This window comes from Urocampus carinirostris, chromosome 1 (assembly GCF_059441175.1).
Source record: "Urocampus carinirostris isolate Australia breed hairy pipefish chromosome 1, RoL_Ucar_1.0, whole genome shotgun sequence".
In the NCBI taxonomy this organism is placed as follows: Eukaryota; Metazoa; Chordata; class Actinopteri; order Syngnathiformes; family Syngnathidae; genus Urocampus; species Urocampus carinirostris.
This window is the reverse complement of record NC_142349.1, coordinates 53177772-53196362: the sequence shown is the minus strand read 5'-3', so window position 1 is coordinate 53196362 and position 18591 is coordinate 53177772. Positions and strand designations below refer to the sequence as shown.

The 18591-nt window shown below is 43.0% G+C and overlaps 1 protein-coding gene, 25 non-coding genes and 3 pseudogenes across 26 annotated transcripts; all 29 read right to left on the bottom strand.

Annotated features, from left to right (window-relative positions):
- Nucleotides 1–190: 190 nt before the first annotated feature.
- LOC148375264 (5S ribosomal RNA) lies at nucleotides 191–299 on the bottom strand (annotated as a pseudogene).
- A 529-nt stretch (nucleotides 300–828) lies between these two features.
- Nucleotides 829–937, bottom strand: LOC148375263 (5S ribosomal RNA; annotated as a pseudogene).
- A 776-nt stretch (nucleotides 938–1713) lies between these two features.
- LOC148375262 (5S ribosomal RNA) lies at nucleotides 1714–1832 on the bottom strand. Its single transcript, XR_015848323.1, has one exon. It is a non-coding gene; the product is annotated as a 5S ribosomal RNA (ribosomal RNA).
- A 6507-nt stretch (nucleotides 1833–8339) lies between these two features.
- LOC148375261 (5S ribosomal RNA) lies at nucleotides 8340–8458 on the bottom strand. The gene has a single exon (XR_015848322.1). It is a non-coding gene; the product is annotated as a 5S ribosomal RNA (ribosomal RNA).
- Nucleotides 8459–8680: 222 nt separating this feature from the next.
- On the bottom strand, nucleotides 8681–8799 carry LOC148375260 (5S ribosomal RNA). The gene has a single exon (XR_015847363.1). It is a non-coding gene; the product is annotated as a 5S ribosomal RNA (ribosomal RNA).
- A 507-nt stretch (nucleotides 8800–9306) lies between these two features.
- Nucleotides 9307–9425, bottom strand: LOC148375259 (5S ribosomal RNA). The gene has a single exon (XR_015847250.1). It is a non-coding gene; the product is annotated as a 5S ribosomal RNA (ribosomal RNA).
- Nucleotides 9426–9647: 222 nt separating this feature from the next.
- Nucleotides 9648–9766, bottom strand: LOC148375258 (5S ribosomal RNA). Its single transcript, XR_015848320.1, has one exon. It is a non-coding gene; the product is annotated as a 5S ribosomal RNA (ribosomal RNA).
- A 222-nt stretch (nucleotides 9767–9988) lies between these two features.
- Nucleotides 9989–10107, bottom strand: LOC148375257 (5S ribosomal RNA). The gene has a single exon (XR_015849412.1). It is a non-coding gene; the product is annotated as a 5S ribosomal RNA (ribosomal RNA).
- A 222-nt stretch (nucleotides 10108–10329) lies between these two features.
- LOC148375256 (5S ribosomal RNA) lies at nucleotides 10330–10448 on the bottom strand. The gene has a single exon (XR_015847530.1). It is a non-coding gene; the product is annotated as a 5S ribosomal RNA (ribosomal RNA).
- A 222-nt stretch (nucleotides 10449–10670) lies between these two features.
- Nucleotides 10671–10789, bottom strand: LOC148375255 (5S ribosomal RNA). Its single transcript, XR_015848318.1, has one exon. It is a non-coding gene; the product is annotated as a 5S ribosomal RNA (ribosomal RNA).
- A 222-nt stretch (nucleotides 10790–11011) lies between these two features.
- LOC148375254 (5S ribosomal RNA) lies at nucleotides 11012–11130 on the bottom strand. Its single transcript, XR_015848315.1, has one exon. It is a non-coding gene; the product is annotated as a 5S ribosomal RNA (ribosomal RNA).
- A 222-nt stretch (nucleotides 11131–11352) lies between these two features.
- On the bottom strand, nucleotides 11353–11471 carry LOC148375253 (5S ribosomal RNA). Its single transcript, XR_015848314.1, has one exon. It is a non-coding gene; the product is annotated as a 5S ribosomal RNA (ribosomal RNA).
- A 419-nt stretch (nucleotides 11472–11890) lies between these two features.
- On the bottom strand, nucleotides 11891–12009 carry LOC148375252 (5S ribosomal RNA). The gene has a single exon (XR_015848313.1). It is a non-coding gene; the product is annotated as a 5S ribosomal RNA (ribosomal RNA).
- Nucleotides 12010–12231: 222 nt separating this feature from the next.
- Nucleotides 12232–12350, bottom strand: LOC148375251 (5S ribosomal RNA). The gene has a single exon (XR_015847938.1). It is a non-coding gene; the product is annotated as a 5S ribosomal RNA (ribosomal RNA).
- A 222-nt stretch (nucleotides 12351–12572) lies between these two features.
- Nucleotides 12573–12691, bottom strand: LOC148375250 (5S ribosomal RNA). The gene has a single exon (XR_015847529.1). It is a non-coding gene; the product is annotated as a 5S ribosomal RNA (ribosomal RNA).
- A 222-nt stretch (nucleotides 12692–12913) lies between these two features.
- On the bottom strand, nucleotides 12914–13032 carry LOC148375249 (5S ribosomal RNA). Its single transcript, XR_015848311.1, has one exon. It is a non-coding gene; the product is annotated as a 5S ribosomal RNA (ribosomal RNA).
- Nucleotides 13033–13254: 222 nt separating this feature from the next.
- On the bottom strand, nucleotides 13255–13373 carry LOC148375248 (5S ribosomal RNA). Its single transcript, XR_015847308.1, has one exon. It is a non-coding gene; the product is annotated as a 5S ribosomal RNA (ribosomal RNA).
- A 222-nt stretch (nucleotides 13374–13595) lies between these two features.
- Nucleotides 13596–13714, bottom strand: LOC148375247 (5S ribosomal RNA). The gene has a single exon (XR_015847528.1). It is a non-coding gene; the product is annotated as a 5S ribosomal RNA (ribosomal RNA).
- A 222-nt stretch (nucleotides 13715–13936) lies between these two features.
- Nucleotides 13937–14055, bottom strand: LOC148375246 (5S ribosomal RNA). The gene has a single exon (XR_015847527.1). It is a non-coding gene; the product is annotated as a 5S ribosomal RNA (ribosomal RNA).
- A 222-nt stretch (nucleotides 14056–14277) lies between these two features.
- LOC148375245 (5S ribosomal RNA) lies at nucleotides 14278–14396 on the bottom strand. Its single transcript, XR_015848303.1, has one exon. It is a non-coding gene; the product is annotated as a 5S ribosomal RNA (ribosomal RNA).
- A 222-nt stretch (nucleotides 14397–14618) lies between these two features.
- LOC148375244 (5S ribosomal RNA) lies at nucleotides 14619–14737 on the bottom strand. The gene has a single exon (XR_015848294.1). It is a non-coding gene; the product is annotated as a 5S ribosomal RNA (ribosomal RNA).
- A 222-nt stretch (nucleotides 14738–14959) lies between these two features.
- Nucleotides 14960–15078, bottom strand: LOC148375243 (5S ribosomal RNA). The gene has a single exon (XR_015847385.1). It is a non-coding gene; the product is annotated as a 5S ribosomal RNA (ribosomal RNA).
- Nucleotides 15079–15298: 220 nt separating this feature from the next.
- LOC148375242 (5S ribosomal RNA) lies at nucleotides 15299–15417 on the bottom strand. The gene has a single exon (XR_015847665.1). It is a non-coding gene; the product is annotated as a 5S ribosomal RNA (ribosomal RNA).
- A 222-nt stretch (nucleotides 15418–15639) lies between these two features.
- On the bottom strand, nucleotides 15640–15758 carry LOC148375241 (5S ribosomal RNA). Its single transcript, XR_015847383.1, has one exon. It is a non-coding gene; the product is annotated as a 5S ribosomal RNA (ribosomal RNA).
- Nucleotides 15759–15980: 222 nt separating this feature from the next.
- Nucleotides 15981–16099, bottom strand: LOC148375240 (5S ribosomal RNA). The gene has a single exon (XR_015847963.1). It is a non-coding gene; the product is annotated as a 5S ribosomal RNA (ribosomal RNA).
- Nucleotides 16100–16321: 222 nt separating this feature from the next.
- On the bottom strand, nucleotides 16322–16440 carry LOC148375239 (5S ribosomal RNA). Its single transcript, XR_015848291.1, has one exon. It is a non-coding gene; the product is annotated as a 5S ribosomal RNA (ribosomal RNA).
- Nucleotides 16441–16662: 222 nt separating this feature from the next.
- LOC148375238 (5S ribosomal RNA) lies at nucleotides 16663–16781 on the bottom strand. Its single transcript, XR_015847387.1, has one exon. It is a non-coding gene; the product is annotated as a 5S ribosomal RNA (ribosomal RNA).
- Nucleotides 16782–17003: 222 nt separating this feature from the next.
- On the bottom strand, nucleotides 17004–17112 carry LOC148375237 (5S ribosomal RNA; annotated as a pseudogene).
- A 338-nt stretch (nucleotides 17113–17450) lies between these two features.
- Nucleotides 17451–18580, bottom strand: LOC148375236 (ribosome biogenesis protein BRX1 homolog). The gene has a single exon (XM_088356172.1). It carries the CDS (start codon nucleotides 18518–18520, stop codon nucleotides 17636–17638), a length of 885 nt encoding a protein of 294 aa, XP_088212298.1. The 5' UTR covers nucleotides 18521–18580; the 3' UTR covers nucleotides 17451–17635.
- Nucleotides 18581–18591: the final 11 nt, after the last annotated feature.

The following is an 18591-nucleotide window of genomic DNA, read 5'->3' as shown; positions in this document are numbered from 1 at the left end:
ACAACACCGCGGAAGTTGCAACGCCACTGTTTGCCAAGAGGGGTAGCCATTTATAAAACAACAGGGGTTTAATATGTGTGTAATTCTTCATTTATTTGTTTTGCAAACAGGTTGTGAAAGAATGCAAATCCGTCCAAAAGGGGCTGCTCCGAGGCCAGAAAAAATACCAAAAACTTTGCTGGAAGTAAAAAGCTTACAGCACCTGGTATTCCCAGGCGGTCTCCCATCCAAGTACTAACCAGGCCTGACCCTGCTTAGCTTCCGAGATCGGGCATGTTCAGGGTAGTATGGCCGTAAGCGAAAGAAGAGGGTGAATTTTCAGTATTTATAATCAAGGCTCCTGTCCTCCCACGAATCTCGACAAGCAAACCGAAGTAAGGAGAGAAAAAAAAAAATCTTCCTTACCTCAACCGCTCATTCGAGACCGTTCCACTGAGAAGTCTTTTCCCTTTTCTTTTTTACTTAATTAGTGCCAGTCCACGTTGCGGCGCCAAATGTTGTAGAAATTGGAGGTCCGATAATCGAGAGAAAGTCTTCTCATAAGTGGATAAAAGAAATAGACAGGAGCCAGCTTCGTTATGGAGGGAGATGTCACTTTATTGATGCGTCAATAAAGATCTCACAGAGCTAGGAACATGACAACACCGCGGAAGTTGCAACGCCACTGTTTGCCAAGAGGGGTAGCCATTTATAAAACAACAGGGGTTTAATATGTGTGTAATTCTTCATTTATTTGTTTTGCAAACAGGTTGTGAAAGAATGCAAATCCGTCCAAAAGGGGCTGCTCCGAGGCCAGAAAAAATACCAAAAACTTTGCTGGAAGTAAAAAGCTTACAGCACCTGGTATTCCCAGGCGGTCTCCCATCCAAGTACTAACCAGGCCTGACCCTGCTTAGCTTCCGAGATCGGGCATGTTCAGGGTAGTATGGCCGTAAGCGAAAGAAGAGGGTGAATTTTCAGTATTTATAATCAAGGCTCCTGTCCTCCCACGAATCTCGACAAGCAAACCGAAGTAAGGAGAGAAAAAAAAAATCTTCCTTACCTCAACCGCTCATTCGAGACCGTTCCACTGAGAAGTCTTTTCCCTTTTCTTTTTTACTTAATTAGTGCCAGTCCACGTTGCGGCGCCAAATGTTGTAGAAATTGGAGGTCCGATAATCGAGAGAAAGTCTTCTCATAAGTGGATAAAAGAAATAGACAGGAGCCAGCTTCGTTATGGAGGGAGATGTCACTTTATTGATGCGTCAATAAAGATCTCACAGAGCTAGGAACATGACAATGTATTCAAAGCTGGTAGTGACGATTAGGCTTCGATTGAGTACACCCCAAAAGGCGGTCCTGTATCACGTATCAAGTACAGAGCGTCCCGTCCCTTGCACGCTATCTTCAAGGAAACTTAATGTCTGCCAAGAGTATCTTCAAGGATGTCTACCCGACCGTTTCCCACTACTGTAAGCAAGTCTTTCTAAATTTCTACATGTATGCAAGTCTATTCTACATTTGCAAGTGTATTTACCACAACATCAACACCGCGGAATTTGCAACGCCACTGTGTGCCAAGAGGGGTAGCCATTTATAAAACAACAGGGGTTTAATATGTGCGTATTTCTTCATTTATTTGTTTTGCAAACAGGTTGTGAAAGAATGCAAATCCGTCCAAAAGGGGATGCTCCGAGGCCAGAAAAAATACCAAAAACTTTGCTGGAAGTAAAAAGCTTACAGCACCTGGTATTCCCAGGCGGTCTCCCATCCAAGTACTAACCAGGCCCGACCCTGCTTAGCTTCCGAGATCGGACGAGATCGGGCGTGTTCAGGGTAGTATGGCCGTAAGCGAAAGAAGACGGAGAATTTTCAGTATTTATAATCAACACCGCGGAAATTGCAACGCCACTGTTTGCCAAGAGGGGTAGCCATTTATAAAACAACAGGGGTTTAATATGTGTGTAATTCTTCATTTATTTGTTTTGCAAACAGGTTGTGAAAGAATGCAAATCCGTCCAAAAGGGGCTGCTCCGAGGCCAGAAAAAATACCAAAAACTTTGCTGGAAGTAAAAAGCTTACAGCACCTGGTATTCCCAGGCGGTCTCACATCCAAGTACTAACCAGGCCCGACCCTGCTTAGCTTCCGAGATCGGACGAGATTTTTTTTTTTTTTTTTTTGACTTTTATTGATAGAGCTTATCCAAAAACAATTTTACAATCCATAATTTACATCATTTTGCTCAGTACATCTTCATAGCTTTCAAAAACACAAAACGTGGTCATCTAACACTCGTACAACAACATTCGTGCATTAATGTTAAAAAAAATTATGTGTAAATTCAGAGCACACTGTGTCGCATAATTCATAAAGTACTTTTTGTGCAGTGACCATAAACAACTTGTAAAATACATCTTCAAAGATTGTAATAGAGCTAAAACACAAACAGGCACGTCGATTACATCACATCTGGTAAACTTATTCTTACACCCTCCCAAGTTATTTGCACAAAAGGATTAGTAAGAACAAATATTTTGTTAAAAACCTCTAAACTTCCGTTATTATTAAAATAGACATACAGTGCTTCCATTATTCTTTTCAATTTGCTTTCAAACAGTTTGCATATATCCAGTTTCCGTCCTTTATTCTTCAAAACCGTTCTTCTTACCCACACTGTATGCCTAGCCACTGACAAAACTATATTGAGTGCCTGGTTATTTTTTCCTTTTTTACCTTGTATCATCCCAAATAAAAACATCTTCTCCCAATTTTCATCAACATACTGCTCATTCTGTCCAAAACCTTTCGTCATTTCCTTAAGCACTGCGGTCAGTTTTTTCAGTTCTTCACAGTTAAAGAACATATGCTTTAAGCCCTCTTTCTCCTTCTTGCATATTTTGCATGTTTCATCCCTCGCAAGTCCCATCTTAAAAAGTCTCATTTCATTAAAAACACAGTTGTGGGCTAAAAGGAAATCAAAATTTTCTAACGAAGGGCATTTCAAACCAGTTCTGATGTTTCTCCACACATCTTTTGTGTTAAAATCTACAAACATCTTTTCCCAATAAGAATTTGCTCTCGGTTGTATAAAAGCCATTCCTCTAAAAACAGAATAGAAATCTTTTAAAACAAGAGCACTAAAAGGTGTCCCTGTGTCCTTCATCTCTATTCTCATTGGACCTTCCTCTTGTTTCTTTTCATTTCTTTCTATAATTGTCCACCATTCTTTAGGAACTGCTTTTTTTATTGTCATGTACTCATTCCTGATTTTTTCTTCATTACATTCGTCTACTGTTGCACCAATCTCGTCAATGAAAGCCTGAAATGGCAAGAATCCCGGTCTGACCTCGTACAAAAGATCTCTGATTTTTCGGAATCCTGCGTCAAACCAGTGCTTGTAAAAGTTCCCTCCTCCAATTCGTAAATTCGGATTTAAGAACAAGGGTTGATTTAAAATTTCTTCCTTTCCCTCCGGTTTAAAAACTACATGTCCTATAAAATCACTCCAAGCCCTTAAAACTTCCCTATAAAAGTCTGGGATGCCGTTTGTCATATATTCTTTTGTTTTCATCCACAAGGCTGAAGGCCCCATTTTAAAAGTTTTGTCTAAAAAGTATTCCAGAATTCGTGTCGATTCTTTGTCTCCCTCCCTCATGAAATTTTTAACAGTTTTTATTCTTAAAGCCTTCAGTCTTATGGATGGATCGAGCAATCCCAGACCGCCCTCCTCCACCCTTCCAATCAGAGTCTCATAGGCTATTTTAGCTGGCTTACCATCCCAAATAAAATCAGTCACATACTGCTTCAGAGTTTTAACTGTGGGTAATGGCAAACACACTGATCCAAGGACACTCCATATTTTGGATAAAAACAGTGTATTAACAACTAAAATTTTTCCCTTCAGAGTAAGACTTCTCCTTTTCCAAAAAGCCAATCTATTTCTTATTTTCCCGATTGTCTCCTCCCACATCAGTTTCGTAATTTCTTTTTCATTTGGCCCTATTCTCACCCCCAGAATTTTAAGGTTATCTTTTACTTCTTTAAAAGGCAGTGTCCTTGACAAGGCGGTTTGCTTTCCTAATTTTAAAATCTCAGTTTTGCCAACATTCATCCGAGCTCCTGAACCCCGGCTGTATATTTCTATGGCATCCAACGCTTTAAAAATGCTGTGCTCATCTTTTAAAATTAGGGTTGCGTCATCTGCATATTGATAAATTTTGGTTTCTGTGTTAAAATTCTTAAAACCTTCAATCTTTACCCCTTTTATTCCATTGTCAGCATTGATCGCAAGTCCTAAAGGTTCTGCAACCAAAGAATAAAGTATTGCTGACAGTGGACAGCCCTGTCTTATTGACCTGGTTAAAGGAATAAAATCTGTTAAAAAACCATTGCATTTGACACAACTCTTGGCATCAGCGTAGAGACATCTCAGACACCGGATTATGTTTTCTCCAAAATCAAATCTTTCTAAAACCGCAAATAGAAAATCGTGCTCTACCCTATCAAACGCTTTTTCTAAGTCTGCATTAATTAAAAAGCCACTGACTCCTGCCTTCTCCATGTACCAGACTTTGTCCCTCACACCATTAACTGTGTCTGAGATGTCTCTGCCTATTACCGCATAAGCCTGGTTAGTTTGGATGACTGTTGGTAAGACCCGCTTCAGTCTGTTTGCCATTATCTTCGCCAAAATCTTGTAGTCACAATTTAAAAGGCTTATGGGTCTAAAATTCTGCAGCTCTTCCCTGTCCCCTTTCTTTTTATATATAATTTTAATTAAACCTCTTGACATCCTTGAGCTGAGAGCCCCTCCTTTCCACACTTCTTCATACATTTGTCTTAAAACAGGAACAAGAGAACCTTTAAAAACCTTGTAAAATTCACATGGTAAGCCATCCAGACCAGGACTCCTGCCGTTTTTCATCTCATCTATGGCTCTCTCTATTTCTTCACTATTGATGTCTCTATTGCACATTGTTTTATCTTCCTTACTTACTTTACTCTTAATATTATTCAATAAAAAATCTTTTGCACCCTCTTCCACACCTTGTTTTGAAAATAAGTTGGTATAGAATCTTTTTATTTCCTTTAAAATATTGTCCTTATCTGTCAATCTCTTTCCTTCTCCATTTTTAATACATTTAATTTCTTCCGTTTTCTGTCTGTTTTTTTCTAGTTCAAAAAAGAACTTTGTGCATCGTTCGCCTTCAATCATATATTTCGCTCTACTTCTTATCATAGCTCCCTGGAATTTCTCTTCTTCTATTTTTTTAAGTTCATCTTCTATCTCCATAATTTTATTCGTGTTTTCATTTTTCCCATCACTTTGTTTTAGTTCCTCTTCTAGTTCTTTTCGTAACTTTTCTTCTCTCCCCCTTTCCTGTCTTCTCAGTTTTTTACAAAACAAAATCGAATGTCTTTTAATATCATACTTTAGATTGTCCCACCATATTCCCAAGTTACTTTCATACTTTGTCATGTTCTTTATGCTGTTCACAATTATATTTTCTATTTCCATTTGATAAAAATTGTCTTTTAAGACTTTTGTATTTAAAATCCATACCCCCGGCCCCTTCTCTATTTTATTCAGATCTATATTAAAAACAATAAAGTCATGATCACTAAAATTACATCTTCTGTAGTAAATACTTTTAAAATTCTCCATAAAACTACTTTTTGCCAAAACAATATCAATTCTGCTTTGCTTAATTTCATCTAAAACAATTTGTCTTCTGCTAAACTTTCTAACTCCTTTATTCCTTTCTCTCCATACATCTATTAAATCGAGTTCTTCCATTACCTGTATTAGTTCCTTTCTTCCCCTTTCTGCTCTAAAAACTATATTATCTGCCACATCTTCTTTCTGTAGTGCTATATTAAAATCCCCAGCAACCACAGTTTCCCCCCAAGCCTCGATTAGAACTTTTAATTTCATAAAAAATTCAACTTTCTCTTTCTCTTCATTCGGTGCATGTATGTTACAAACATTCATTTTCTCATTACCTTCTCCAACACTTATAGTTAGTATTTTTCCTTTTTTATCATTATATATTTCTGTTACTTCCTCAACCATATTCCTTTTAATTAAAAAAGCCACTCCTCTACCTCTTCCCTCACAATTATTAAATAAAACCTCCCCATCCCATCGTTTTCTAAAATCCTCCGCTATCACACTTGTCCAGTTCGTTTCTTGCAATAAAATAATATCATTTTTCTCAGTCTCTCTGATTAACTTCTGTAATTTTTCGGGATTCGCCCCTCCCCTCATGTTTATTGAAATAAAATTCCACCCCATTGAACTAAATAAGTAGCAGTAAATAATCCAAGTCAGACAAAACATAAAAACCAAAAATATATCATGTGCCACCATCATCCTGTAAAACCTCATATCTCCCTCCAGTTATTTCTGTTTGTTTTGCCTTTCTTCTTCTCTCCCGTGCTTGTAATACCTTGTCCGTGTCAATACTTGGTTTTAACCTTTTCCTCTTGCTCATAAAATTGCCCAACTTGTTTAAAACGTCACAGTTACCTTTTTTAACTTCATCCAATGGTTCTTCTTTAATTAGTTCCATGTGCGTCTGGGTCTCCTCTTCTCTCTGCTCCCTCTCCCCCACCGCCTCGGTCTCAACCGCTCCGGTTAAAATTTCGATGTCCATGCCTGAGTCCTCGCGCTCTGAGGCCTGTTGTCCAGGGGGTTGGGCACAGGGGGGATCTTCTACAGGTGCCGGCTCCTGGGAGGGACCCTCATCCCCCTCCTTTGATGTCTCCATGTTTATCTCTGACTCGTTTACTTCTCCCTCTTTCTCGGCAGAGGAAACACAAGTGCAGCGTGCGAGTGCACGGCAGCAGTCTGGGCATTTTAGAGCGTCGCACTCCCGGGCGTAGTGACCCTGCCGCAAGCACTCCCTGCACGTGAACTCCGGACACTCCCGCAGCACGTGACCAGGGTTCATGCACAACCGGCAGATTTTCACCTGCCGGTCGTGAATCACCCGGCAGTACAGGGGACCGTCCGGAGTCTCGAACCTGGTGGAGTACGGCAGGGAGGCCACATCCTTGGGGAATTTAGCTTTGATGAACCTCGTTCCGTCTTCTACGGATGTGCCCGGGTAGAAGCGCCGCCTCAATGGAAGGACAGGGTCCACTCCCCACCTCTGTAGCTTCTCCAGCACCTCTTCATCCGGTATGAACAGGGGCAGTTGCAAAAAGGAGACCATGATTTCGTTCACTTAAAGTCTTTTTGTCCGGATTAAATTTCCCTTGTATAAAAGACCTCCATCTAAAGCTTCGCACGCCTCCTCGTTTTCCAGCGTTGCTTCATATTGATTATTTTGCTTAGGCCGTAGTCCGAGTAGTTTCCCTGCACCCACCATCCTCTCAATTTCCTTAATTAAGTCAATTGGTGCTATGTTCTGACTCCCCTCTGTTTCTAAAAGCATTGTTAGTTCCCTCAAATATTTTCTTTGTCTTAGTCTTTTCACATTCCCCATATCTTTTTTTTCTTCTTGGTTATTCTTCTTTTCTTTATCACGTATGTTATGTTCCTTCCTTCTTCTCGCGTCCAGTCCATCGTCCATTTTATCTGCATCATTATTCCGTCCTTGCTCAAACAGATCCGTTGTTTTATTAATTGATCCGTTCATATTATTCTCATCCGCCTCACTTTCTTTCTCTTCACATCGAGCTACTTTGTTAGAATCATTGTCCATGCTCCTTTCCTTTGTGTCCAGTCCGATTTCATTCACAATTTTCGACTTTTTAAATACCTTGTTTGTAGCGTAGTTCTTCGACGTTGTTGGTTTCTCATTGTCGAGTGCCACCTCATTCCTTCTATCAGTCCCCGGAGGCAGATCTACAACTCGGCTGCTCGCCTCCACTCCTTGATTGACGCCACGCTGTCCGTCCATTGTCCTCTCAAAAAAGGAGAGAACCCAAAAAGGCTCCCCAGACAGACACCAAGTCCGCTGGGGACGCAAAAAACGAAAAAAGTAGACAAATCAAAGTACTTAAACTTTCAAATAAACCTTCAAAGTAAGAAAAACAAAGAATGGGGAGAGCCTTTCTCTCCCTACTGCAGCCGTCTACTCGCAATCACACACCTGCAAGTGGTTGCGTTCAGGGTAGTATGGCCGTAAGCGAAAGAAGAGGGTGAATTTTCAGTATTTATAATCAACACCGCGGAAGTTGCAACTCCACTGTTTGCCAAGAGGGGTAGCAATTTATAGAACAACAGGGGTTTAATATGTGCGTAATTCTTCATTTATTTGTTTTGCAAACAGGTTGTGAAAGAATGCAAATCCGTCCAAAAGGGGCTGCTCCGAGGCCAGAAAAAATACCAAAAAGTTTGCTGGAAGTAAAAAGCTTACAGCACCTGGTATTCCCAGGCGGTCTCCCATCCAAGTACTAACCAGGCCCGACCCTGCTTAGCTTCCGAGATCGGACGAGATCGGGCGTGTTCAGGGTAGTATGGCCGTAAGCGAAAGAAGAGGGTGAATTTTCAGTATTTATAATCAACACCGCGGAAGTTGCAACTCCACTGTTTGCCAAGAGGGGTAGCAATTTATAGAACAACAGGGGTTTAATATGTGCGTAATTCTTCATTTATTTGTTTTGCAAACAGGTTGTGAAAGAATGCAAATCCGTCCAAAAGGGGCTGCTCCGAGGCCAGAAAAAATACCAAAAAGTTTGCTGGAAGTAAAAAGCTTACAGCACCTGGTATTCCCAGGCGGTGTCCCATCCAAGTACTAACCAGGCCCGACCCTGCTTAGCTTCCGAGATCGGACGAGATCGGGCGTGTTCAGGGTAGTATGGCCGTAAGCGAATGAGGTGAATTTTCAGTATTTATAATCAACACCGCGGAAGTTGCAACGCCACTGTGTGCCAAGAGGGGTAGCAAATTATAAAACAACAGTGGTTTAATATGTGTGTAATTCTTCATTTATTTGTTTTGCAAAAAGGTTGTGAAAGAATGCAAATCCGTCCAAAAGGGGCTGCTCCGAGGCCAGAAAAAATACCAAAAAGCTTGCTGGAAGTAAAAAGCTTACAGCACCTGGTATTCCCAGGCGGTCTCCCATCCAAGTACTAACCAGGCCCGACCCTGCTTAGCTTCCGAGATCGGACGAGATTTTTTTTTTTTTTTTTTCCTTTTCTTCAATAACGCCACTGTTTGCCAAGAGGGGTAGCCATTTATAGAACAACAGGGGTTTAATATGTGTGTAATTCTTCATTTATTTGTTTTGCAAACAGGTTGTGAAAGAATGCAAATCCGTCCAAAAGGGGCTGCTCCGAGGCCAGAAAAAATACCAAAAAGTTTGCTGGAAGTAAAAAGCTTACAGCACCTGGTATTCCCAGGCGGTCTCCCATCCAAGTACTAACCAGGCCCGACCCTGCTTAGCTTCCGAGATCAGACGAGATCGGGCGTGTTCAGGGTAGTATGGCCGTAAGCGAAAGAAGAGGGTGGATTTTCAGTATTTATAATCAACACCGCGGAAGTTGCAACTCCACTGTGTGCCAAGAGGGGTAGCAAATTATAAAACAACAGTGGTTTAATATGTGTGTAATTCTTCATTTATTTGTTTTGCAAAAAGGTTGTGAAAGAATGCAAATCCGTCCAAAAGGGGCTGCTCCGAGGCCAGAAAAAATACCAAAAAGCTTGCTGGAAGTAAAAAGCTTACAGCACCTGGTATTCCCAGGCGGTCTCCCATCCAAGTACTAACCAGGCCCGACCCTGCTTAGCTTCCGAGATCGGACGAGATCGGGCGTGTTCAGGGTAGTATGGCCGTAAGCGAAAGAAGAGGGTGAATTTTCAGTATTTATAATCAACACCGCGGAAGTTGCAACTCCACTGTGTGCCAAGAGGGGTAGCAAATTATAAAACAACAGTGGTTTAATATGTGTGTAATTCTTCATTTATTTGTTTTGCAAACAGGTTGTGAAAGAATGCAAATCCGTCCAAAAGGGGCTGCTCCGAGGCCAGAAAAAATACCAAAAAGCTTGCTGGAAGTAAAAAGCTTACAGCACCTGGTATTCCCAGGCGGTCTCCCATCCAAGTACTAACCGGGCCCGACCCTGCTTAGCTTCCGAGATCGGACGAGATCGGGCGTGTTCAGGGTAGTATGGCCGTAAGCGAAAGAAGAGGGTGAATTTTCAGTATTTATAATCAACACCGCGGAAGTTGCAACTCCACTGTTTGCCAAGAGGGGTAGCCATTAATAGAACAACAGGGGTTTAATATGTGCGTATTTCTTCATTTATTTGTTTTGCAAACAGGTTGTGAAAGAATGCAAATCCGTCCAAAAGGGGCTGCTCCGAGGCCAGAAAAAATACCAAAAAGTTTGCTGGAAGTAAAAAGCTTACAGCACCTGGTATTCCCAGGCGGTCTCCCATCCAAGTACTAACCAGGCCCGACTCTGCTTAGCTTCCGAGATCGGACGAGATCGGGCGTGTTCAGGGTAGTATGGCCGTAAGCGAGAGAAGAGGGTGAATTTTCAGTATTTATAATCAACACCGCGGATGTTGCAACCCCACTGTTTGCCAAGAGGGGTAGCAAATTATAAAACAACAGTGGTTTAATATGTGTGTAATTCTTCATTTATTTGTTTTGCAAAAAGGTTGTGAAAGAATGCAAATCCGTCCAAAAGGGGCTGCTCCGAGGCCAGAAAAAATACCAAAAAGCTTGCTGGAAGTAAAAAGCTTACAGCACCTGGTATTCCCAGGCGGTCTCCCATCCAAGTACTAACCAGGCCCGACCCTGCTTAGCTTCCGAGATCGGACGAGATCGGGCGTGTTCAGGGTAGTATGGCCGTAAGCGAAAGAAGAGGGTGAATTTTCAGTATTTATAATCAACACCGCGGAAGTTGCAACTCCACTGTTTGCCAAGAGGGGTAGCCATTTATAGAACAACAGGGGTTTAATATGTGCGTAATTCTTCATTTATTTGTTTTGCAAACAGGTTGTGAAAGAATGCAAATCCGTCCAAAAGGGGCTGCTCCGAGGCCAGAAAAAATACCAAAAAGTTTGCTGGAAGTAAAAAGCTTACAGCACCTGGTATTCCCAGGCGGTCTCCCATCCAAGTACTAACCAGGCCCGACCCTGCTTAGCTTCCGAGATCGGACGAGATCGGGCGTGTTCAGGGTAGTATGGCCGTAAGCGAGAGAAGAGGGTGAATTTTCAGTATTTATAATCAACACCGCGGAAGTTGCAACCCCACTGTTTGCCAAGAGGGGTAGCAAATTATAAAACAACAATGGTTTAATATGTTCGTATTTCTTCATTTATTTGTTTTGCAAAAAGGTTGTGAAAGAATGCAAATCCGTCCAAAAGGGGCTGCTCCGAGGCCAGAAAAAATACCAAAAAGTTTGCTGGAAGTAAAAAGCTTACAGCACCTGGTATTCCCAGGCGGTCTCCCATCCAAGTACTAACCAGGCCCGACCCTGCTTAGCTTCCGAGATCGGACGAGATCGGGCGTGTTCAGGGTAGTATGGCCGTAAGCGAGAGAAGGGGGTGAATTTTCAGTATTTATAATCAACACCGCGGAAGTTGCAACTCCACTGTTTGCCAAGAGGGGTAGCCATTTATAGAACAACAGGGGTTTAATAATAATAATAATAATAATAATTTCCTTGTATTGTCATTCTGTGTAACAATGTACACAGAACGAAATGTCGATTGCATCTGACCCGATGCAGCCGCAGCCAAGAGAGGGCGCCGCCGACCACTTTTTAAGTCTTAGGAATGACTCCGCCGGGGCGCGAACCCGAACGTCCCAGTCTCAAAGCGGGCGCCTTACCATCTAGGCTACTAATTCTTCATTTATTTGTTTTGCAAACAGGTTGTGAAAGAATGCAAATCCGTCCAAAAGGGGCTGCTCCGAGGCCAGAAAAAATACCAAAAAGTTTGCTGGAAGTAAAAAGCTTACAGCACCTGGTATTCCCAGGCGGTCTCCCATCCAAGTACTAACCAGGCCCGACCCTGCTTAGCTTCCGAGATCGGACGAGATCGGGCGTGTTCAGGGTAGTATGGCCGTAAGCGAGAGAAGAGCGTGAATTTTCAGTATTTATAATCAACACCGCGGAAGTTGCAACGCCACTGTTTGCCAAGAGGGGTAGCCATTTATAAAACAACAGGGGTTTAATATGTGCGTAATTCTTCATTTATTTGTTTTGCAAACAGGTTGTGAAAGAATGCAAATCCGTCCAAAAGGGGCTTCTCCGAGGCCAGAAAAAATACCAAAAAGCTTGCTGGAAGTAAAAAGCTTACAGCACCTGGTATTCCCAGGCGGTCTCCCATCCAAGTACTAACCAGGCCCGACCCTGCTTAGCTTCCGAGATCGGACGAGATCGGGCGTGTTCAGGGTAGTATAGACGTAAGCGAAAGAAGAGGGTGGATTTTCAGTATTTATAATCAACACCGCGGAAGTTGCAACTCCACTGTGTGCCAAGAGGGGTAGCAAATTATAAAACAACAATGGTTTAATATGTTCGTATTTCTTCATTTATTTGTTTTGCAAAAAGGTTGTGAAAGAATGCAAATCTGTCCAAAAGGGGCTGCTCCGAGGCCAGAAAAAATACCAAAAAGTTTGCTGGAAGTAAAAAGCTTACAGCACCTGGTATTCCCAGGCGGTCTCCCATCCAAGTACTAACCAGGCCCGACTCTGCTTAGCTTCCGAGATCGGACGAGATCGGGCGTGTTCAGGGTAGTATGGCCGTAAGCGAGAGAAGAGGGTGAATTTTCAGTATTTATAATCAACACCGCGGATGTTGCAACCCCACTGTTTGCCAAGAGGGGTAGCAAATTATAAAACAACAGTGGTTTAATATGTGTGTAATTCTTCATTTATTTGTTTTGCAAAAAGGTTGTGAAAGAATGCAAATCCGTCCAAAAGGGGCTGCTCCGAGGCCAGAAAAAATACCAAAAAGCTTGCTGGAAGTAAAAAGCTTACAGCACCTGGTATTCCCAGGCGGTCTCCCATCCAAGTACTAACCAGGCCCGACCCTGCTTAGCTTCCGAGATCGGACGAGATCGGGCGTGTTCAGGGTAGTATGGCCGTAAGCGAGAGAAGAGCGTGAATTTTCAGTATTTATAATCAACACCGCGGAAGTTGCAACGCCACTGTTTGCCAAGAGGGGTAGCCATTTATAAAACAACAGGGGTTTAATATGTGTGTAATTCTTCATTTATTTGTTTTGCAAACAGGTTGTGAAAGAATGCAAATCCGTCCAAAAGGGGCTGCTCCGAGGCCAGAAAAAATACCAAAAAGTTTGCTGGAAGTAAAAAGCTTACAGCACCTGGTATTCCCAGGTGGTCTCCCATCCAAGTACTAACCAGGCCCGACCCTGCTTAGCTTCCGAGATCGGACGAGATCGAGCGTTTTCAGGGTAGTATGGCCGTAAGCGAAAGAAGAGGGTGGATTTTCAGTATTTATAATCAACACCGCGGAAGTTGCAACTCCACTGTGTGCCAAGAGGGGTAGCAAATTATAAAACAACAATGGTTTAATATGTTCGTATTTCTTCATTTATTTGTTTTGCAAAAAGGTTGTGAAAGAATGCAAATCTGTCCAAAAGGGGCTGCTCCGAGGCCAGAAAAAATACCAAAAAGTTTGCTGGAAGTAAAAAGCTTACAGCACCTGGTATTCCCAGGCGGTCTCCCATCCAAGTACTAACCAGGCCCGACTCTGCTTAGCTTCCGAGATCGGACGAGATCGGGCGTGTTCAGGGTAGTATGGCCGTAAGCGAGAGAAGAGGGTGAATTTTCAGTATTTATAATCAACACCGCGGATGTTGCAACCCCACTGTTTGCCAAGAGGGGTAGCAAATTATAAAACAACAGTGGTTTAATATGTGTGTAATTCTTCATTTATTTGTTTTGCAAAAAGGTTGTGAAAGAATGCAAATCTGTCCAAAAGGGGCTGCTCCGAGGCCAGAAAAAATACCAAAAAGTTTGCTGGAAGTAAAAAGCTTACAGCACCTGGTATTCCCAGGCGGTCTCCCATCCAAGTACTAACCAGGCCCGACTCTGCTTAGCTTCCGAGATCGGACGAGATCGGGCGTGTTCAGGGTAGTATGGCCGTAAGCGAGAGAAGAGCGTGAATTTTCAGTATTTATAATCAACACCGCGGAAGTTGCAACGCCACTGTTTGCCAAGAGGGGTAGCCATTTATAAAACAACAGGGGTTTAATATGTGTGTAATTCTTCATTTATTTGTTTTGCAAACAGGTTGTGAAAGAATGCAAATCCGTCCAAAAGGGGCTGCTCCGAGGCCAGAAAAAATACCAAAAAGTTTGCTGGAAGTAAAAAGCTTACAGCACCTGGTATTCCCAGGCGGTCTCCCATCCAAGTACTAACCAGGCCCGACCCTGCTTAGCTTCCGAGATCGGACGAGATCGGGCGTGTTCAGGGTAGTATGGCCGTAAGCGAGAGAAGAGGGTGAATTTTCAGTATTTATAATCAACACCGCGGATGTTGCAACCCCACTGTTTGCCAAGAGGGGTAGCAAATTATAAAACAACAATGGTTTAATATGTTCGTATTTCTTCATTTATTTGTTTTGCAAAAAGGTTGTGAAAGAATGCAAATCCGTCCAAAAGGGGCTGCTCCGAGGCCAGAAAAAGTACCAAAAAGCTTGCTGGAAGTAAAAAGCTTACAGCACCTGGTATTCCCAGGCGGTCTCCCATCCAAGTACTAACCAGGCCCGACCCTGCTTAGCTTCCGAGATCGGACGAGATCGGGCGTGTTCAGGGTAGTATGGCCGTAAGCGAAAGAAGAGGGTGGATTTTCAGTATTTATAATCAACACCGCGGAAGTTGCAACTCCACTGTGTGCCAAGAGGGGTAGCAAATTATAAAACAACAGTGGTTTAATATGTGTGTAATTCTTCATTTATTTGTTTTGCAAAAAGGTTGTGAAAGAATGCAAATCCGTCCAAAAGGGGCTGCTCCGAGGCCAGAAAAAATACCAAAAAGCTTGCTGGAAGTAAAAAGCTTACAGCACCTGGTATTCCCAGGCGGTCTCCCATCCAAGTACTAACCAGGCCCGACCCTGCTTAGCTTCCGAGATCGGACGAGATCGGGCGGGTTCAGGGTAGTATGGCCGTAAGCGAGAGAAGGGTGAATTTTCAGTATTTATAATCAACACCGCGGAAGTTGCAACTCCACTGTTTGCCAAGAGGGGTAGCCATTTATAGAACAACAGGGGTTTAATATGTGCGTAATTCTTCATTTATTTGTTTTGCAAACAGGTTGTGAAAGATTGCAAATCCGTCCAAAAGGGGCTTCTCCGAGGCCAGAAAAAATACCAAAAAGTTTGCTGGAAGTAAAAAGCTTACAGCACCTGGTATTCCCAGGCGGTCTCCCATCCAAGTACTAACCAGGCCCGACCCTGCTTAGTTTCCGAGATCGGACGAGATCGGGCGTGTTCAGGGTAGTATGGCCGTAAGCGAAAGAAGAGGGTGAATTTTCAGTATTTATAATCAACACCGCGGAAGTTGCAACGCCACTGTTTGCCAAGAGGGGTAGCCATTTATAAAACAACAGGGGTTTAATATGTGCGTAATTCTTCATTTATTTGTTTTGCAAACAGGTTGTGAAAGAATGCAAATCCGTCCAAAAGGGGCTGCTCCGAGGCCAGAAAAAATACCAAAAAGTTTGCTGGAAGTAAAAAGCTTACAGCACCTGGTATTCCCAGGCGGTCTCCCATCCAAGTACTAACCAGGCCCGACCCTGCTTAGCTTCCGAGATCGGACGAGATCGGGCGGGTTCAGGGTAGTATGGCCGTAAGCGAGAGAAGAGGGTGAATTTTCAGTATTTATAATCAACACCGCGGAAGTTGCAACCCCACTGTTTGCCAAGAGGGGTAGCAAATTTTAAAACAACAATGGTTTAATATGTGCGTATTTCTTCATTTATTTGTTTTGCAAAAAGGTTGTGAAAGAATGCAAATCCGTCCAAAAGGGGCTGCTCCGAGGCCAGAAAAAATACCAAAAAGCTTGCTGGAAGTAAAAAGCTTACAGCACCTGGTATTCCCAGGCGGTCTCCCATCCAAGTACTAACCAGGCCCGACCCTGCTTAGTTTCCGAGATCGGACGAGATCGGGCGTGTTCAGGGTAGTAAGGCCGTAAGCGAAAGAAGAGGGTGAATTTTCAGTATTTATAATCAACACCGCGGAAGTTGCAACTCCACTGTTTGGCATGAGGGGTAGCCATTTATAGAACAACAGGGGTTTAATATGTGCGTAATTCTTCATTTATTTGTTTTGCAAACAGGTTGTGAAAGAATGCAAATCCGTCCAAAAGGGGCTTCTCCGAGGCCAGAAAAAATACCAAAAAGCTTGCTGGAAGTAAAAAGCTTACAGCACCTGGTATTCCCAGGCGGTCTCCCATCCAAGTACTAACCAGGCCCGACCCTGCTTAGCTTCCGAGATCGGACGAGATCGGGCGTGTTCAGGGTAGTATGGCCGTAAGCGAAAGAAGAGGGTGAATTTTCAGTATTTATAATCAACACCGCGGAAGTTGCAATTCCACTGTTTGCCAAGAGGGGTAACCATTTATAGAACAACAGGGGTTTAATATGTGCGTAATTCTTCATTTATTTGTTTTGCAAACAGGTTGTGAAAGAATGCAAATCCGTCCAAAAGGGGCTGCTCCGAGGCCAGAAAAAATACCAAAAAGTTTGCTGGAAGTAAAAAGCTTACAGCACCTGGTATTCGCAGGCGGTCTCCCATCCAAGTACTAACCAGGCCCGACCCTGCTTAGCTTCCGAGATCGGACGAGATCGGGCGTGTTCAGGGTAGTATGGCCGTAAGCGAAAGAAGAGGGTGAATTTTCAGTATTTATAATCAACACCGCGGAAGTTGCAACTCCACTGTTTGCCAAGAGGAGTAGCCATTTATAGAACAACAGGGGTTTAATATGTGCGTAATTCTTCATTTATTTGTTTTGCAAACAGGTTGTGAAAGAATGCAAATCCGTCCAAAAGGGGCTGCTCCGAGGCCAGAAAAAATACCAAAAAGTTTGCTGGAAGTAAAAAGCTTACAGCACTTGGTATTCCCAGGCGGTCTCCCATCCAAGTACTAACCAGGCCCGACCCTGCTTAGCTTCCGAGATCGGGCGTGTTCAGGGTAGTATGGCCGTAAGCGAAAGAAGAGGGTGGATTTTCAGTATTTATAATCAACACCGCGGAAGTTGCAACGCCACTGTTTGCCAAGAGGGGTAGCCATTTATAAAACAACAGGGGTTTAATATGTGCGTAATTCTTCATTTATTTGTTTTGCAAACAGGTTGTGAAAGAATGCAAATCCGTCCAAAAGGGGCTTCTCCGAGGCCAGAAAAAATACCAAAAAGTTTGCTGGAAGTAAAAAGCTTACAGCACCTGGTATTCCCAGGCGGTCTCCCATCCAAGTACTAACCAGGCCCGACCCTGCTTAGCTTCCGAGATCGGACGAGATTTTTTTACTTGAAACTGACTTTCACCCAAAGGTTTAAGATTTTTATGCCAGTACTTTTTTTTGGTCTGAAAATGTACAAAACATCAAAAGCAGAAATGAAGCTTCGTTCGAAACATGACAAAAAGCAACTTGATATGTTGCACACACTAAAAAAAACATGAAGTTAATAAATGTACTTTCAACTCTCTCCCTGTCACTTAACAGTCCGTCCATTTACAGGCGGGCCTTCTGCATCCGGTTCCTTTTAAACATTTTGCCCTTCTTTTTAGTTGTTGAAACGCGTTCGGGCGGCTCTGTCTCAATCACGACCGGTTTCTCAGGTGCCGGCGTATCGAAGACGCTGTCGGTCACATCGCTGACAATCTCTGGCTTGATCTCGGCCTTCTTCATCTTCTGCATCTCCTTCACGACCTGCCTCTCACGCACACGGGCCGCTGCTGCTATGCGGAGCTCGCGCCGGTGCCTATTTGGCGACTTGAAGTTTGGGTTTTCATAAAGCGTTGGTCCCCCGAAGCTTCCTTGAAACATTTTTATGAGGTTTAAAACGAAGCGTGGTCCGATTTCCACGAGCGCTGCATCCTCCTCAATGATCTGGTAGTTTCTGAACCAAATCCTTTCGTCCACAATAGTGAAGGTGAAGACATGGTCTACAAAGGGTTGGCTTTTTGGGTGATAATGTGGCGTAGAAAACGTCTGTATAAAAAGCTCTTTCAGTAATGCGTAATGAGGCTCCTTGTCGAATGTAGGATCGAAGGACAGAAGCGGTCTGGAACCTTTCAGGCAATTCCCAGTCATCTTGAGCTCAGCCAGAGTGTGAATATTCTGAACCAGGAATTTGGCAGATGGCCCGTTAGGAGTATTTGATATCCACATGTAGAGATCTTGTTTCTTCTTGGCTTCAAAAAATAGGCACTTATTGCAGTTCTTCATCTCACATACCTCATTGATCACAAATAACTTGTCTTTTCTGTCCATTTTGGTATCTGCTTTTGAATGTGGCATGATGCTCCTCATGTCTTGCATCAAATGTCGCGTTCTGTAGTCAACACCTCTCGATGAGAAGATGAGAACCCTTTCCTTGTTGGTCCATTTTCCCATAGAAACTGGAGGCGGAACAGTGAATTCATCCCTCTTCTCCTCTTGTTTATCAGCAGTGTCTTTGCTGGAAG